Raw genomic sequence first — 19,474 nt, 5'->3', positions numbered from 1 at the left:
GTGGTTTGGTTATTTTTTTGGAGTGCCCACAATAAGGCTGACACCTGGTCTCATCCTGGGTACTTCTCTCCCTCTCCCCCCCTTGCTCCTCCAGGTAATATCCCAGAGGCCCCAGAATTCAGATAGTTGCAGCTTTTGGAGATTATCCAGAGAACAAACAAGGTTTGTGTACTGAGGGACAATACAAATTCCAGTAGAACAAAAAACAGAGGGCTATATCCACTGCCCCCCTGCAATGAGTAGCTTCCTGCACACTGACCCAGCTAAGGCTAGAAGTTTATCTTGTGTTTTAGGGCATGAGCCCAATATGTGCTTTGGGAACAAAGAAGAGAAAAAACAGGGTCTGTGATCTGTAGCACAATGGGGAGGACAGGGGACCTAGCTGGGCACCGCACCTAGTGCTCCTTCTTGCTCCTATCTCCTGCCAAAGAGGTTTTGTCTCAAGCAGGATGAAGAGGCTATCCGATTTGCTTCACATCATAACCCACTGCATGGGACAGGACTGCAGGGATTTCCTCTGGCTCTAATGTACACTAAGAGGCCTATATTCAAGCTGTCAACATATTCTAACAGAAGCCATCAAGTGCCACTTGGAAAATTTGGGGGCTGCTGTCAATGATGTTCACCAGAATTCCACCAGTAAAGTGCCAAGGGATTTTTGCTGCTTTCACCAAGCAGTTCACTGGTTGTTGGGGCTAACCCATGGTGGGTTGTTTCATCCGGATGCAAGGAATACAACAAGCCACCACTGGCAACAACCACCCTAGAACTGCCTATGCACAGGTGCGTTTCGAAAAAGCAGCCCACCCTGGGTCACCTGGACTGCATTCAAACAACACAACGACTCACTTTTACTAGCCATTGTGCGTTATCATGTTCTCTGAACCAGGTCATAATGGTTCACAAGGTTCTTCTCAGTATTAGGTAGAACAAGAAAGAATGATTAGTTATATGTCAACTAATGATCACAGCTTTGCTACTAAACCTTTTACTTATTTATTTTATTTATTTATTAAAACATTTTTATGCCGCCCCATTCGCCGAAGCCTCGGGGCGGCTTACAACATAGATAAAACAAGTTAAAATCCACTTAAATTTGTAGACATGGTTTCCCTACATGTAACTCTGGCATTGCCTAATTTGCTTGACAAATCTGTCTGCTAGAGGTATATAAAATTATGAAAATGTAGACTAAAATGCATGGAGACTCTAGATTTCCTGCTACAGTTTAGAATGATTACCAGACAATTTGCAGTGCTCTTTCTACCTATGCAATAAAAAACTTAACAAAGCAAAGTACCTTGTCTCATCAGCATCAACTGATGTTCATGTCGAGCTGCTTCCATTTCTGCTTCCAGTTTCTCCTTAGCTTCTCTAATGTTTCTATCAACTTGTTCACGCTGTTGCTTTTCCATTTCATCAAGAGCCTTCCAACGTGAAGCATATTCAAATTCAAATGTTCCAGGTTGGGCAAAACGTGGTGGCTGTTCTCTTTCCCTAAGAAATTTCACATTTCACATGAATAGAAGGATTTACTTAAATATGACAGCAAAATACAAATGGACAATTTCAATTCCTTCAAGCTTTCTAAATTAAAAAGTTACACATTTCTAAATTAAAAAGGTATTGTTTTAATTATATATTCTGAGTTTAGGCCATACAAGATCTAGAAGCAGCAATTTTGTGTATGCACACACAACTGCCCAAACACATAGGATGGAGGATGGAGTGATTTTTTTTAAAGGGCAGGCACATATGTGCTGTGCTGAAACTTTCCTTTGTCAGTGTCTTAACATCCTGCAGCACCTATTTCTAAGCATTTTTCTCCCAGCCAGGGAGCCTCCTCAGATGAACATGCAGGGAAGGCAGCAAGAAGCCACAGCAGTCTTCACCATCTGGCATCTCTCTCAAGATGACAGAAAACTGATCCCTACAAGATCCAATTCACACTACTGCTGAGTGAGAGAACAGATACCAGCACTGGATGTTGCCACTGGCACTGTGCATGAGCAGAAGGGGGAAGGAGAAGGCAAAATGACACTCCTCCACAACTACAGCTATTTCCATCTTTTATATTGCTTCTAGTCCAGCCAATCTTCTTCAATTTCAAATGAAACACTGGCTTGGATCACGCATAAAACAAAGCCACTGTGAGTGAATTTATGGGCAGGACATCTCATTGCAGCAGTAATTTTGAACATTTGGAGCCATAAGCCTAAAACAATAAATGGGTTCTTGGTGCTCTCTCAAATGCTCAGACAATGCAGCCTTGCAAGGTTCACATGGAAAGAGAAGCTACAGCATGCTGATGCCATGCCTCAGAAGTTCATAGTAATGGCTGCCACCAGAACAAAAAACAAAAAACATGAGGAAACTTGCCCACAGTAGCTTCTCATTACATGAAAAGCAGATCAGTCTCTAAAGTCTTGATGAGTCTACTGGAGTGCCTTCATATTTTGAACCTCTGCAGCTCACACTTCGTGACACAAACATAAGTCCATCAGTTATAAGCCTTCTCCTAGTATGTAACTGAATAGTCTACAAAACCATTTTAAAGATTTTAAAGCCTCTATTATTGTACTGGAAGTAGCACTCAAGCCTTTTTTAATTAACCCTACACTTTCCAACATTAACGTCTCATTTCTCAATTACTTTATTTTTCAAAATTTTATAGTATAGATTGGTAACACTTACTTATGATACTGTTGTGTTTTTTGCATTAATTTCTCAGGCAACCCATCTTCATTATCAAATTGTTCCATAGGTTCTACAATAACAGGTCGAGGGGTTCTTTAAAAAAAAATACACATTTTTAATAAACAAATCAGAGTTCCATAAAGTGAAACTTCAATATAAAATGCAGTTTACCTAACAGCATGTATGATCTCCATGCAGAAAGTATACAGAGCTTTGCAGAAAGTATTCACACCCTCCTTTGTCTTTTCTAATTTTTGTTGTGATAAAACCTATTTAACTGACAATGTTGCCCCTTGATGTGTGCAAGATATTCAACACTGTGAACATACAAAACATCCTTACTGTGGCACAAATGTTAAGTAAGCAGAAACAAACCAGCATCTGCTGAATGAATTTAGTCATCATACAATACTTGGTTATACCTCTGGCAGCAATTACCATTGTGAGCCTTCTTGGTTATGTCTATGTCATTTTTGCACATCATTCTTCTTGGTAAAACTGCCCCACTTGCGCCAGGTCAGGTGAGGACTGCTGATGAATGGCAACATTGAAGTCTTGTCACATACTCTCAATCAGATTGAGTTCTGAGCTTTGACTAAGCCATTCTAAGACATTCAGATTCTTCTTTTTACACCACTCCAGTGTTACTTTGGTTGTGTGTTTAGGGTTCACTTCCTGCTGGGAGATGAAATTCTGCCCCAGAACCCCTGAAGAATGAAAGAGGTTGTCCTCTAGATTTTGCTGCATTCATCCTGTATTCAATACTGACCAGTTTCCCAATCCCATGTTATAATGCAGCAGCAAAATACGAAAAAGTCAAAGGAGGAGTGACTACTTCAGCAAGTATGCTAGGTGGAGCATGTTTGCAAAACAGATGGAATACTGATCATGTACACCATAGTATAAACACCAAGGCAGAAAATAATTAATTGATTCAGTCAATACTCTATGTATGTATAACTCCACCTATCAAAATACATGGATATTTACTTTCCTCCCCAGTAATTACTAGAAATCCTGATTGTGACTGAGAATAACTTTTTTTGTGGGTAAACATAGGACATGCTTAAGGCAGACTTAATACAAATACAAAGCTTGTAATGTACTTATGATGAGAGTGTAAACTCTAACCTAGCTTTATTCAGTCATAAATGTTGTTGTTTTAGTAATGCAATATGTTGTATATAATATTTTCTAAAATACTAAAGTGTTTAATTAAATACCTTATCAAATATATAGTGTATCCTCTGAGGTCACGTAAAGAACAGACCTTGTGGCTTTGTTGCTAGTGTCAATAATTAGATGTGTATTTATAATACTGAATCACTTAACAACTGTGAATACTAAACATTCTGGTTAATGTAGAAAGTACATTATCTTTCAAATATTAATATTAGAAGTGAGAGACCCACTCCATGGGTCTCCATGCCACTCCACTCATGTTGTCCCAATGAATACTGGTACGAAGGCTAATAAACTGAATTATGGTTTGTAATTTGGAAATTAGTTAAGCAACCTAGCCTAAATGGGAATGCACTCCTACTGCAGGAACATTTACACACAAAGCTTCACAGTTACTGCTACATTCATCCTTGTTACTGAAGGCTCAAATAGCCTCTGTAGTACTACACCCATGTACACCAGATGCTCATGAGCAAGGATGGGAGGCTGCTGCTTCATTCATGTTCTGCTTATGGGTTTCCTATGGGTAGCTGACAGGCCACTGTGTGAACAGAATGCTGGACTAGATAGACTCTTGGTCTGATACAGCATGGTTTTCTTATATTCTTATAGAGACACAGAAACATAGTGAGTCAGAAGGGCCCTCCCAGGCCATCTATTCTGACCTACTTGTGAGCTTAAGTCACTTCAATGCCCTGGAATGCTTTTTTGCCCAGTTTCACCTGGCCTGCCAGCTACAACTTTCCTGGATAGAGATAACAAGACCACAACAGTTTATGCAGTGGTAACTTTCCATCCAGGTCACTGCAATACTTTATTCTGGACTGACTGTACTTGAAGATAACATAGAAAATGCAACTAGTGCAGAATGTGGTATCTACAGTGCCAAAAGGGTGACCTTCACTTCTGAGTGCTATAGAATCATAATAAATGAAGTGAAATAAAGTACAGTAAATATTCAGCATAACTTTAACTACACTTGTTTCCAATATGCTTCCAGTTTTAAGTTCAAAGTGTTAATAATGGGATTCAAAGCTCTATATGGCTAGGGACCACAGCATTTAGCAAAGCTTCTCCCCTTATATAAACCTGCCCAAGTATTAAGATCTATCTAGGAGACCCTCCTCTGTATCCCACCATTGGAGGTTACATTAAATAAGGTTGCAAGGGGGACTGCATTCTCAGCTGTAGCCCAGGGTCATGAAATGTCATCCCACTGGAGGTCTGGCTTCATTTGCTGCAACATAAAGACCTAGGTATTCATCCCAGCTTTTGGATCTTAGTGACCATAGCTTGATTATGAGTTATCCTTATGAATTTTATATTGGACTATAGAGTTTTTACTGTGCTTTTATAATTCTATGTCAAATTGTTTTTAGTCATGATATACCATCCTGAGATCTCTTAATGTAACACAGGTTTGCATTTCAATAAATAAATATATAAATATGATACATAATTGAAAGTCTTATTTGCAAAATGCAATGGTGATTATTTAGTAAAGGTCTGTAAAGCAGGATGGGAATTAAGAGAACCCATCTTCCCCTGGACATTTTTCACTGAACATCTACAAATAGGTATGAAACCTTTCACTGAAGCTGTTGTCACCATCAGCTTCTTTAGATAAAAGAGAAATCGAGACTAAATAATGGGACCTACTAGAATAACATTTACCACAATGAAATTGACAGAAATAAACTTACGTTGTCAGCAAGAATGCACCGTCACTGCATCGTTCCAGAGCTTTACGTGCAGGAGGTTTTGCAGCAAATTCTACAAAGCCTTTCCCTGTTGCTCTGCCACGATCATCAACAACAACAACAGCTCTTTCCACAGGACCAAATTGAGAGAAAGCTTGCTCCAGAAGTTCATTAGAAACAACAGGTGAAAGATTCTTTACAGTCAAAGCAGCTCCATGAGTAGCAAATCGAATTCGTAGAGGTCTGCTCTTCAAAATAGTTCCATCAAGTTCTGCCTTTGCTATTTCAGCCAGAGTCCTAGATTCCTTTTCAAAAAAACATAGGTAACACTTAGTTGCATAAAATATATGAACAATTAACTTTCCATGCACACAGAGAAGGATTATTTTCCATATAGCAAACAAAACACAAGTGGAAAAGAATTGGATGGCAACTGTGCTAATACCTGAAATCCCTGCACTTCCATAGATCCAAATCTGGAGGAAGGCTTGGGTCATGTTGTAGCTGGAACACTCTGACTAGCCAGAGCCAAACCAGAAACACATACAGTCACTGGCCTTTCCTGCTCCAGTATGAAAAAAGGGGTAGGACACCACTACCCAAAAGCACCTCAAGTATCTTCAAGCAGGGATAACCAAGCTGTTTCCCTCTGCTGTTCCTTTTTTATGAATTCCTAGCAACTACATTCCCAGACTTCACAGAATACTAGAGTTGGAAGGGGCCAAGAAGACCATCAGGTCCAATCCCCTGCTTAGTGTAGGACTCAAGTTAAACCATCTTTCTCAGATGGCTGTCCAACTACCTCTTGAATGCCTCCAATGTAGAAGAGCCCAAAATCTCCCAAGGTAATTGGTTCCATTATCATACTGCTCTAATAGTCAAGAAATTATTCTGGATGTCCAGCCAGAATCTAGCTTCCTGTAATTTGAGCCCATTATTCCATTAGTCCTGCACTCTGAGATGACAGATAAAGTGCCCTTCTCTATGTGACAGCCTATCAAGTATCTGAAAAGTCCTATCATATCTCCTTGCAGTCTTCCCTTCTCCAAGTTAAGCATGTCCAGTTATTTCGACCTCTCCTCAAATGGATTTGTTCCAGTCCCTGGACTGTCTCTGTTGCCTTCCTCTGCAATTTTTTTTTAGTTTGCCAGCATCTTCCTTGAAGTATGGTGCACAGTACTCAAGATGGGGCCTAACTATCACTGAATGGAGAGGAACAAGTACCTCATGTGATTTGGAAGCTATACTTCTGTTAATGTAATGCAAAATAACCTTTACTTTTTTTGCAGCCACATCACATTGTTGACTCTTAGTCAACTAGTGATCTACAATAATTCCAAGATCTTTCCAACTTAAAGCATTGCTGAACCATTATCTCTCCTCTTGCAATTGTGCATTTGGTTCCCTTCCTCTGGGTGTAGAACTTGACATTTGTCCCTACTGAATTTCATCCTTTTGCTTTCAGACCAGCGCTCCAGCCTGTCAAGATCACTTTTGTTTCTATTTTCTAGTATATTAGCTATTCCACCCAATTTTCTGTCATCTCCAAATTTGATCAGTGTTTCCTGAACCTTTGTCCAAATAATTCATAAAAATGCAGAAGTGTATTGTCATGGTGCACTTTGCCAAAAAATTTGCTGAAATCAAGATGTCTTCAGCATCCCCACAATCCACAAGGGAGATTACCCAATCAAAAAATAAGAGCAATCAGCTTGGAAAGATTTTTCTTGAAAAATTCATTTTGGCTTCTAGTAATTATTCCACCGTCTGTGATGTACTTGCAGATTGACTTTATAATCAGCTCCAGAATTTTTCCAGGTATTGATGGCAGACTGACTGGTCTGTAGTTCCCAGGATCCTCTTTTTTGTCATTTAGAAGACAGGGACGACTTTAGCCCTTTTCCAGTCATCTGCCACTTATGATTTCTCAAAAAAAAGATAGTGGTTCTGAGAGTTCTTCTGCTAGATCCTTTAATTATTTTAGGGTGGAGTTCATCAGGCTCTGGAGATCTGAACTCATTCAAAGAAATTAGGTGTTCCTTGATCATTTGTTTATTAATCTCAAGCTTCAGTCTCAACTCTTCAGTTTATATTTCATTTCTGCCTGGACAGTCACAGATCTGCTTTTTGGAAAAGCTTCAGCAGAAGTAGGAAGAAAACACTTTGGCCTTTTCTTTGATATCTGTTATCCATTTGCCCTCTTCACTGAGAAGCTGAACCACCATTTCTTTTCTGTCATTTAGTGTGAACATACCCAAAAAAAGGCTTTTTTGTTGCTAGCCTCAGCTCACTTTTCAGCTTTAACCTTCCTGATCTCACTCCTGAACTTCTGTGCTACCTATCTGTACTCTTCTTTTGTCACCTGGCCTTCCTTCTACTTCCAGTACATCTCCTTTTTTTTAGTCCAACTTGAAGTGTTCTGAAGAGCCACACCAGTTTCTTTTGTCATCTATCTTTTGTTTTTATTGAAATTGTAATTGTGCCTTTTAAAGTTTCTATTTTAAAAACTCCCACCTGTCTTGGACTCCTTTTTCCTTAGGGTCACTTGCCACTTATCATTGTCCTGAGTTTATTAAAATCAGTTTCCTAAAGTCCAGAATATGTGTATAGTTATATTGCATTTTTGCTTCCTTTAAAATCAAGACTTCAAGTATGCTGTGGTCACTTTTTCCCAGAGTTCCTGTAACTTTATCAACTATCCACTTTGTCCCTATCAGTATTAAGTAGAGAATAGCTGCTCCTCTAGTTCCCTTCTCCACTTTCTGTACAAGAAAAGTTATCCACCATGTGTGTTAAGAATTTCTCAGAGGAGCCACTTTTGGCAGACTTTGTCTCCCAACAGAAACCCCAGTAACTGAAGTCCCCCACTACTACAACACCACACTTTCTTGAAATACTGGCCATTTACTTAGCAGAAGCACCATTCTCATCTTCTCTTTGAGCCTCTAACCTCAATTGTTTTACTGTTTTGCCTAGCAATGAAGGCAGGTTCAGCTGTGCTACGATTGCCTGCTTTGTGACACTTTTTTCCTCCAGCAGCAGCTTTCCCCATGCAACTTTGGAATACTGGCAACAACAGGACATCAGGTTGCATCATCTCCAGCCATCAGGGCAATCAACCTGAGAAACCCAGGTTCTCTACCCTCCCTGCTACTCCTATGTCATCCCTGGCATTCCTGAGGGCTGTCAACAGGCCCCACTGCCTCCTGCCACAACTGCATGACAACATTCCTTTTGGCCACTTGAAAAACCTTCTCAGGCAAAAGGCCACACAGGTATCGTCAGTGAAGTCTTTCTGGCAGGTTGTGTTCCCTTTGTCCCTGGCATGGCCTATTCGTGCAAATACCCTCCATGTTGCCTGAGTAACAGACCCTGGCAGTTAGTCCTATGCAAAGAAAAGTGTGAACACACATGCAGCATGGAGGGGGAGAAATGGATGTGTGGGTGGGTGTGTTTGCCTGATTGTGCACAGCAGGGCAGCAGTGCCGAGCATTTCTGCCATGCTCATCTAGATCAGCAGTGCTATGCTAGCAAGTAGGCAGTTGCTTCACAGAACAGCTAGAAAAACAATCCAAAAAAGCAACTGGTTGAGGACATGCCCAGGGGAATGCATGGGCTAATGAGGGAAAGGCAAGTGACACAGATAGGAGTGATGCAACCTGCGATTGATTCTGTGCTGCAGGGGCTAACTGGATATGTGCCACTATTTGGAGGAAAGATGGAGAAGCATACATAGGAACTACAGAAATGTCTGAACCCAGGACACAAGGTAAAATAAAACATGCCACACAAACTGCTCTGCACTGCTTAGCATTATGTGTGAATTCAGCCAGTGACTATCAGTTTAACCCACCTTACATGGTTGTTCTGAGGATGTAATGGAGAGGGTTATAGAAGGTACCTTGGGTTCTTTGCAAGAAAAAGATATGGATTAAAAAGATGCTGTTCTACAGTGAGCTGTCTAAGACTGAAAAATGTGTTACAAGAGAGCCTCTGATGACTCTTACAAAGAAAAACCAAGGTAGTACAATTAGGTGGCACAAGTCCACTTTATAACATGTTTGGAACCTGAAATATACAGTCCAAAATGGAGCTTACTGTACTTGCACTACATAGAACTTACTACTGTTCCTAACATGTGTGAACACTAGACCTTAAACATACCCTTCTGAAGTATCCAATGTCATTCGCTTAGAGTGCTTTAGGCCAATCTAGCAGTATATAAGTTTAATAATAACAATAATTCTCTTGACTCATGGCAGGGATAACAGAAAACAAACATCTTCCTCCCTTCCAAAATTTGTTAATGCTTTTGTTTCCACAAAGGAAAAATACATCCTATAAATTGCAATAAGCATGTGAAAGTAGTGCTATTTAAGATACACTGTAATACAACAAATATTTGTGGCTGAATTTAAATAAAATCTGCACTACTTGTATAACTGATTCTTATTCTTCCTACAAGCACTAAGCCATTGCAGCTGCAGTATACTTTGAAGGCTCAATCCTATGCCTGTTTAGACTGAAAAGAGTGCTACAACTCCCAGCAATCCCCGACCAGCCATGCATAGTATTACAGCCATGCATAGGATTTTGTGATAATTTCATTAGTAAATAGTAAAGCCTACTTCTCATGAGGCAGAGCCACCCCATCACCTTGTTTTTGTAGGGAACTGGCTACAATAAAATGAGTAAGACAACAACTATGTCAGAAGCAACTCAGAATGAATGCAATCACAGGCTAGAGCCTATTTGAAGGCCTACTCTGTGGCAAAACAAGTAGCAAAAAAGAGATTCTTTTCTGCCATTACTGCACCTGCAAAGATCTACCCAGGGTGGTCAAGGATCTTTTATACACTGACCTGCAAGGAGGACTCAGATCACTGGAAACTACTTGCTCAGTGCTTTGCAGACAAAGTCACTTGGAGCTACTCCAACTTGGATGCTGCAGTTGGTACAGTCCCAATGGATGTAACTTTGGCTCCAACTTGTCCCATGTTATTGGATACTTTTCAATTTGTATAGCCTGAAGGTGAGGGCAGAATCACAGGAGAGGCGAGAGCCACAATGTGTGTTCTGGATCCTTGCCTTCCTGGCTTGTAAAAGTAGCCAGAAGGGGACTGGCTGAGTGGCTAACACCTCCTTTAGTCAAAAGAGAATGATGAAACCCATGCCAAAAAGGCCTTCCCTGAATCCCATGGTATTAGGTAAGTAACAACTAGTCTCCAAAATTGCACTTTTGGGCAAGGCACTAAAGGGTGTGGTGGCCTTCCAATTCCAGGGTTTCCTGGATTTATTGTTGTAAGCCGCCCCGAGGCTTTGGAGAATGGGGCAGCATAAAAATGTTTTAATAAATAATAAATAAATAAATAAATAAAAAATATCTAGATCCATTTCAATTTGACTTCAGACCTGAATATGGAATGGAAACTGTTTCTCTGGGAACTAGAAAGAAGTGTGCCCCTATAGGTTCTGCTGGACATCTCAGTGGCTTTTAATACCACTGATTATGATATCTTTCCCAGCTGCTTCACTGGGATGAGAACTGAAGGTATTATCTTACAGAAGTTCCATTCGTTCCTAAAAGGATGGACCCAGACCACAACTCTTTTTTCTCCTTTTCGTCTCATGCCAGGAAAGCTGTTTTGGTGCTAAATCCATGTCTATTGGCAATAATGGACTGGATGAGGGCAAACAAATTGAAGCTAAATACAGTGGTACCTTGGCTCACAAATGCCTCAGTTCACAACCAAATCTGGTCGCGAACAGAAATTTTTGAAAAATTTTGCCTTGGGTCGCAAACTCCGCAGCGGGTGATTGCGATTGCACCCACTTCCTCCCCCAGCGCACCCACATTGGCTACCACCTTCCCCCCAGCGTGCCAGTGATCGCACCAGTCTCCCCCCAATCACGCTCACCTTCCCCCCAGGTCCACCCATCCCCCCCCCCCGAGCGCACCCACTTCAAATTTTTGTGATAAAAAAAAAAGTTACAGAATGAATTAAAATTCGTTAATTTACATTAAACCTTATGGGGAAATTTGACTTGGCTCACAACCAATTTGGGTCATGACCAGAGTCCTGGAACGGATTAAGTTCATGAGCCAAGGTACCACTGTACAAACAAGACTGAGATACACTTGATCAATTGAAAGACAGATCAAGAAACAGAGATTCAAACTAAATTGGATGGGGTTACACTCCCCCTGAAAACAAACGTCTGCAACTTGGGTGTATATCTGGGGTGAAACCTGAGCCTACATATCCAGGTTTCAGCAGTGGCCATGAGTGCATCTTCACTGTTAAAACTAATGCTCCATCTGCACCCACTCTTAGAAATGTCTGATTTGACACAGAGAAACATGTGTACACCCCATTTGGATTACCGTAACACACTCTGGATGGAGCAACCTCAGAAGAGTATTCTGAAACTCCAGCTGGTTTAGAGAGCTGCTGCTGGACTGCTGGCCAGGGCAGCCTACAAGGAGCATACATCTCCTATGCCAAAAGAGCTTCACTTCCTACTAGTCTGCAGGCACAATTCAAGCTCAAGCACAGGCTATTTGAAAGAGCAAAGTTTCCCCTATGAGCCTCCTTACACTCTAACATGTTCTGGGAGGTCCTTCTCTTAGTCTTACCTCACAGGCTGGATGTGTGGGAATACGAAAGACACCTTTGCTGAGACTGCCCTAAAGCTTTGTAACAACCTTTCCAGGGAGGCTAAACTGGCACTCTCCCTCATGTATTTCAAAGCTGTTTGGGAACTGTTCAGGCCTGTGAGACTGTGTTGGATGAGCTCTATTCTACATATATTTAAAATTCTTAATTTGGGTATTTTATGTAATTTTAATATTTTACTGATTTAATTGTACTTTAAACATTTATATATTTCTGTTTATGTTTTTATTTTTAAAACTGTTTTTAACTGTTCTAAGCTGCCTTGAATCCTATTACTGGGAATAGGCAAAATATAAATAAGTTAACAATAGTAAAGTAATAATTCAGTAGTACTGTGACTGCATCCGCTAGAACAAGGGTCTCAAACTCAACTTACCTGGGGGCCGCTGGAAGTAGAGTCTGGGTGAGGCTGGGCCGCATCAAGTATTCCACCACCACGGTGGTGGTGGGCCGCTCATCCCGCAGCCCCTCCCCCGTGCCCCGCCCGTCCCAGCAATTGGCCTGCGGGCCGCAGGTTTGAGACCCCTGCGCTAGAATATCCAGCATACAAGTTAGATCAGTCACATTTTGCATTTAAAAGTAGTTTCATCTTCTAGGTTATCTTCAAAGATGTACAAACAACCTAGTTGCTTCAGTGCAAGTTTTACAAGCTTTTCAACTTTTCTTGTAACAAATATAAAACTGAACAATGCACTGAAGAATTTAATTTAAAAAAAGAACTAGCAGGGAAAATATAAGAAGAATCTAGAAAATAGTATGGTACCATTAAGGAAGAAGCACCTTGCCTTTTAAAGTAAGGGAAGGGCTTCCCCACTTTCCTGACCTTATTACAGCAAGCAACCATTTTGCCAAGCAACCTATGTAAGAGGGGTTAGAAAAAATGAGGACAGCAGATCAGAGTGGCAGCCAAACAGCCAAAGTTACACTGGGGCACTAAACAGTTGAGGGGCCAAACAGTATTTCTGGCACAAACACAAAATAATCAACCTCACAAAAACACAAAGGCAGCAGCTTTCTTTTTTTCCGCCCAAGATGATGCGGATACTATTTTAACATTTTAATTGCATCTCTTTTTGATGCTTTGTCAGGACAGTTTTATACAGAAGCCATTAAAATGTAAATAACCTTAGAATAAATAACTAATGTGGTTAATATTAAGAAAGAGGAATCCTTTACTGTGGGTTGGGCAGGAGATGGGAAGACTGCAGGCTTGTCAGGATCACTTTTTATAGTAGAATCCCGATTGCCATGAATCAAAGCCAGATGCAAAAATTATTTTAAAGAAGGGTTCCAGTGAACATGGTCTGAGCAAAGGAACTGATCTCCAGCACACACAAAAGCCCACTCCTGATTATCCCAAGCTTTATCTCAGCAGCCTGATTTAGGTGCAAAAATGCTTTTTGTTGCTGATATTATTAAGCAAAGGGGAATCAGAAACCCGTATTAATCTAGTGCATATGGCCCAGAAATTTACCAGTATAACCTTTCCCAACCTGGTGTCCTCCAGATGTCCTGGATTTCAATTCCTATCAGCTCCAGCCAGAACAGTCAATGCTGATAGGGGTTGCAGTCTAAAACATCTAGAGGACATCTGTTTGGGGAAAATTCTGCTACTAAATCCCTATCTATATTGTGACAACCTACTCCTGCTGTGAGGAACCGCAAAAAGTGGTAAGAGAACCTCCAGCCAGAGCAGGCACCGAAATGCAGAGACCACTCGCGCGCACGTTGTCCTCAGGGGAAGAGGGGCTTGCTTAGTAGGTGCGCGCCGACGGCAACAAAAAGGGGGGCGTCACACTCTCGCGGGGTCTGCTGCAGATTCAGTCTCCGGGGGGGGGGGGACAGAGAAAGATTCCTCACGACCTCGTGCTCAGGGGAAGAAAGAAGGGCAACAAGCGGTTATCTTAACGCGTGAAGATAGGAAAAAGCCCCTTCCTTCCTTCCTTCCTTCCTTCCTTCCTTCCTTCCTCTCTCATTCACTTCCTCACACAGCCTTCCCAAAAGGCGCAGTTCCTCACCAAACGAATGAAGCCAAAGCCGCGGTCACGGTTAATAAAGACCTCACTGGGCTCCCCATAGCGCTCGAAAAGGCGCTTGAAATCCTCCTCGGTGATATCGGTGGGCAGGTTTCCTACGAAGAGACGGCACCGCTGCGTGTAGCTCTTCTCGCCGGGCTTGAGGAAACTCTTTATGTCAACGGTGAAGCCGCCGCCACTCTGCTCCTCCTCTTCCTTCACCATCACCATGGCCGCCGCCAGCGCTTCGTTCTCTGTCGGCTGCTCCAAACCCCTCAGCCCTTTCATGGTGCCGCCGCCCACCATGCTCATCGGCGGAGCGGCCGCCGGGGAACTGTTCTCGATCTTCACTTGCTTCAGGTTCCTGTTAGCAGACATAGCTCGAGTTCCTTGCCCTTATTTACCGTAGTACTGCTGGAAGGAGAACGAACCCCACGGAGAGGTCTCGCCTCAAACACCAGCAACGAGAAAAAGGGGAGGGGGAAACCTAAAATGGCGGCGACAGCACTACCCACTGACGACTCCTAACGTCGCTCCTCCCAAGAATCGTGCCCTCCTCCTCTCGCTTCCTTATTACGCAGGCGCATGAAATTTGAACAGCGGCCGACCAGCGCGTTCGCCTTCGAAATGCAGTGCGCTTGCGCATTCCCCTCCCGCCTAGACGATGGGAAAGAAGGGATAGACAAAAGAACCGAGTCTTCCTTAGGCGGAATCTATAATGATTCTGTGACGGAGTTGGTGTTGCGGTTCAGTGGAGGGCGCTGATGCTGGTTGCTCGGAAACGGCAGCTAATGTTTACTTAACTTATTATAGTATGGCTATTTCCAGGGAGAAGAGCTTATGGAATTTTCTGTTTTATATTTATTTATATATTTATATTGTGGTTTATATCCTGCCTTTTTCCTACAAAGGGCTCAAGGCAGCTTACATCATCTCTCCTCCTCTCATCTCATCCCCACAACAACAACCCTGTGAGGTAGGTTGGGCTGAGAGTCTCTGCCTGGCCCGAAGTCACCCAGTTGGCTCCATGGCTGAGCGGGGACTAGAACCCAGATCCTCTGAGTCCCAGTCCCATGCTCTTAACCACTACACCACACTGGCTCTCCTACACCACACTGGCTCTGGTTTTAGGAGCCATAATAACTGGGCCTGGTTTAAGTTCGACACACCTTGGCTTGGGAGTGGAGATTTGCTATTTTGCTCTCAACAGAATTTATTGAGTCTGTCCTGGGTGTATATAGTTCTGGATAGGGCTAAACCTTAACAAACAGTGCTCCTCAGAACCCTATTTAAAATGCTATTTTAACCTTTCATGCAGAACAATTATATATAAAACATTGTACATTATCATTTTTTAAAATAACCTAGTTTTATATCTCACTTATATAGTGGTTCTGAAAATTGCTGCTCGAAGATAGCAGGTAAAACTCCAGACAATATGAATTCAATCATCTGCATGTATACTCAGATAAAGGTCCCATTGACCCTGTTTGAATGGAATAGAAATCAACCCAGAAATTGCCTGGTTGCACACTCATTTTCAGTTTTCAGCAATAAAACTACAAATGCTGCATTTGTAGGTTGCTTCCATGATATCCAACCCAGGGCACTTTGGGGTGTAGTTGTGATTTTCTAAAAAGTACAAGTTAACCTATGGTTTGCAATGCACATACCCCAATTTATGGGTTCATTAATTCATAAAGTATTGCTAGACATTGTACTCCCATCGGAATAGGGCCACTAAGTTTCTGCTAAGTATAAAGGATTATGACCTAAACTACTTGTATGGCTAAGGAGCAGTGCAGTCTTTGAATAATACAGGACCAGCCATAGAGCATGGCTACATTTGTGACAACTGAAATCCTTTAAAATGTAATGGTATGAGAATTTCAGTTCTACCAGAGCAATCCCCTACAGAACAAGCAATATTAAAAAACAAAACACTCTTGCCACTCATAGAATACTGATTTAGTTGCACCAATGCAACCCATTGTTTGCTTCCCTATGGTGTTGCCCTGGGTGTTTAGAAAATAGCTAATCTTCCTTTATTGGAATCACTGAGAAGTGAATGTGCTAACTCACATCCATCAAAGTAATGCAAGGTTTCTTGTTATCAAATACCACACATTTAATTATACATAATTATTAATTTGAAAGTGTAAGTCAAAAGAAGTGAGGGTGCAATATTGTTGCTTTTAGAAAGCCAAAGAAGAGGTCAGAGACCAAGGAAATACACTTTGGGGTCAAACCTAAGATTCCAAGTACCCTCTCCCCAGCCTCGCACCTGGTGCACAAAGAACCATACTGGATGCAGCTCAGAGGTCACAAGACCAACCTCAGAGCCAGAACTTTGTGAACATTGCAGAACATTGTGAGAATATGCAGAAAGGAGGAGTGAGGGTCTGCCAGCGCAGGTATCCTGGCAGGGTCTCAGCCTCTCTGCCTCATGCTTCAGGGCAAAGGACTTGGCAAGCTGAAATAAGCTCTGAAAATCTTTTGCCCCCACTCTCCTTCTGACCAACACTTGATAGCTATAATACAAAGCTAGGAGGGTTATGGGCAGTGTCAGGACAAAATGGGCAAAATTTTTGCCATATTATAGCTGCCACAAGAACAGCTCTAGACTTGTCATGCTGTGATCCTGATCTGAACAGGAATCCATGTTGCAAGTCTTGTTCCTCATTTTATTTATTTATTAAAAGCATTTCTACCACATCCTTTATATATACATGTACCTTTAAGCCTGTTCTGAAGCCTTTTGTGTTTTTTCCCCTTGTCTTAATCCATTCAATCCTTTTGTTTCCACTCTCATGTGCTTCTATCAAACTGCTGACCTGATCCCCCACCCTCTTCCAAACCATGCACAGAATTCATCTTCATAATCCCCTTGGGGTCTACCTACATGCTGCATGATTTCTTGTATGTACGAATAAACTGTACTTTTTTATTGTATACCCCAGCATACTTGTGTTTGCAGTTTCTTAGACAAAATTTAGGTGGAGCCACCACTGCTCCTTCTACAATGCACTGGATGCTTCTAAGTCTTCCAATGCTTCCAAGCATAAAGGGTCCAATTGATAGGATTGCACCCTGTAACTAAGAATATCACTTAGGTTTAATTATTCAGTTTGGAGTAAGGTGGTCTGAGCATTAAAGATATAATTCAGAATTTATTCTAGCATGAAAGATATGGTTAAGCCTGCTAAGCATGTTTAAGTGTCAAAGGATTGCTTTAGAAGGTAATTTTTATTTTATTTTAAGTTAATGCAGTGATTTGGTTCAAACAATATAAGTAATTGGGGCCTGTAAGGTAAGGTAACTTGTCATATTGTCTGAACCCACCTACCCATAGTGTATAACAAACTAGGCAACTGGGTTCAGGTTAACACAACAAACCATCCCTAGTTTATAAGCCCCATGGTTTATTGTGTTGTGTTGTTAGATAAATGCAGCCTAGCAGTTATCAGTATAAAATGAGCACAGGCTGTATGTTATGCAACACGTAAAATGATCAGGTCTTGCTGACCATATAAGGAATCTTGACTGATTTACCACTTTTAATGGCTCACAATTAGAGAGTAGTAATTGGAGCTGATAGCCAGGGTATAAAAGTTTATTGAACTGCACCACAAAGGTGTGAAGACCACTTTGGTTTTAAAGTAGCTGTTCACCCTTCAGCTGAAACCTGTTAATAAAATGTAGTTTTGAGCCTACAAATTGGCACAAGTATTCTCAGGAGATTAATTACTGGGTACAATTTACCCAACAGTGTGAACCCAGTCTGTGAGTCCAAAATATATTAAATACTATGTTAATAATAAAATTATATTGTAGAAAGTGTATAAATATGTGTTGATGTCTTTGCTGTAATAACCCTTATCGTTTAGAAATTCACCAGCCTGTGTACCCATCAGCTGAACTGCTTATTCACAATAAATATAAGCAGTAATGTAATATAAGGAGTAATAATATGAGTAAGGAAGTTGGTACTTGGATATGAATATTTCTTATATAATATTAGAGCAAGTTGTATTTGATCAGAAGACATCTTTAGGAAATGCTATTCCCTGTTAAGCTATTAAGATCTTAACATTTTTATCAATGCTCTCTTTTATAATAATTACAATGTTTATTTTATGCAAAGTATTTTGATGTAATAAGTATATTTTAATTTTAATAAACAAAAATAGATAAATTTTTTCCTGAGTAATTCTTTATGACGGTCTGTTAGTACAAAGCCAAAAACTGAATCCACCATAGTACAGTGGCTGGGAGTTATAGGCCTTTTTTAAAACTTGCCAGGGATTATGCCGTTACTCAGTAATAAATAACTTAATTAGAACTTATGAATGACTAGTTAGAAGTTTATGAATGACTTCAATTAAGGAGTAGATGGAATCTTTACCATATTGCAGATGACAGAAGATTGAATTGTTAACACCTCTCAAGACAGAAATACAATTTACAGTGGCTTGAATAAAATGAAGAACTGGGCTGAAAAAACCAAAGAGGCATTAAGCAAGGTGACTGCAAAGTTCTGCATTTAGGAAGGGAAAAAAACAAGTGTACAAGTACAGGATGTGACATAGCTGGTTTGAAAATAGTGCAAGTGAACGGGGTTGCAGGTTGATCACAGTTGAACATAATGCCACTAAAAGAAAACCTATTGAGATTTCAGTAGGAAGTCCCTCTTTCTTAGCTTCCCTCCCTGTTATGCAGTAAGCTTTTTATCTCTTTAGAATAAGAGAGTAACATTAGCATGAAATAAGGGTATTTGCTGCCTAGGCAACATCAGGTTAAAAGTTTGTGTCTGCTTTCTATTTTCTGATGAATAAGCTTTCCTTTCTAAGTGTTGTTGTGTCTCTGTGAATGCAAACAGGATTTGCTCTCTCTGGCAGCTCACATTAAAGCCCAGCAAAAGATCCCAGAGCTTATGAGACAATCCTTTTGAGGTGCATTGCTCCCCAAGATTACCTGATGTAGCAGTTTACAGGTTAGAGCCCCTGTCAGGTCATCAAGACTCTAATAAACAGTCCCTTGGAATTTACAGTTGTGCTGAAGCTACAGAGCTTTTCCTGGAAAACATCTCTTTACTGCCTTAAGTCCCTTCTGCTTGTTTTTACCATTGCCTGAACTGTTGGATGTATTCCTTGACTGGACATTCTACCAAATCTAAACTATTCTTTAGTCCTGATACTGTTAA

General features: G+C 41.0%; 1 protein-coding gene across 19 annotated transcripts in view; it reads right to left on the bottom strand.

Annotated features, from left to right (window-relative positions):
- PSPC1 (paraspeckle component 1) overlaps positions 1-14,760 on the bottom strand; it is a 77,060-nt gene extending 62,300 nt beyond the window's left edge. For 11 of the 19 annotated variants that reach the window (XR_006415867.1, XR_006415858.1, XR_006415859.1 and 8 more), the window contains exons 1-4: positions 14,275-14,760; positions 5,583-5,884; positions 2,695-2,790; positions 1,301-1,497 (exon numbers count right to left, since the gene is read on the bottom strand). Coding sequence is in view for 1 of the 19 variants with exons in the window: in XM_044441778.1 (XP_044297713.1) it covers positions 1,301-1,497; positions 2,695-2,790; positions 5,583-5,884; positions 14,275-14,649 (970 nt within the window). In the remaining 18 variants the exon portion in view is untranslated. The remainder of the gene's footprint in view (positions 1-1,300; positions 1,498-2,694; positions 2,791-5,582; positions 5,885-14,274) is intronic. The other 8 variants (XR_006415869.1, XR_006415874.1, XR_006415868.1 and 5 more) reach the window with 2 other exon arrangements.
- Between the last annotated feature and the right edge of the window lie 4,714 nt (positions 14,761-19,474).

This window comes from Varanus komodoensis, unplaced genomic scaffold, assembly GCF_004798865.1.
Source record: "Varanus komodoensis strain SLA01 unplaced genomic scaffold, ASM479886v1 scaffold4, whole genome shotgun sequence".
Classification (NCBI taxonomy): Eukaryota; Metazoa; Chordata; class Lepidosauria; order Squamata; family Varanidae; genus Varanus; species Varanus komodoensis.
This window is presented reverse-complemented; position numbering and strand designations above follow the sequence as displayed.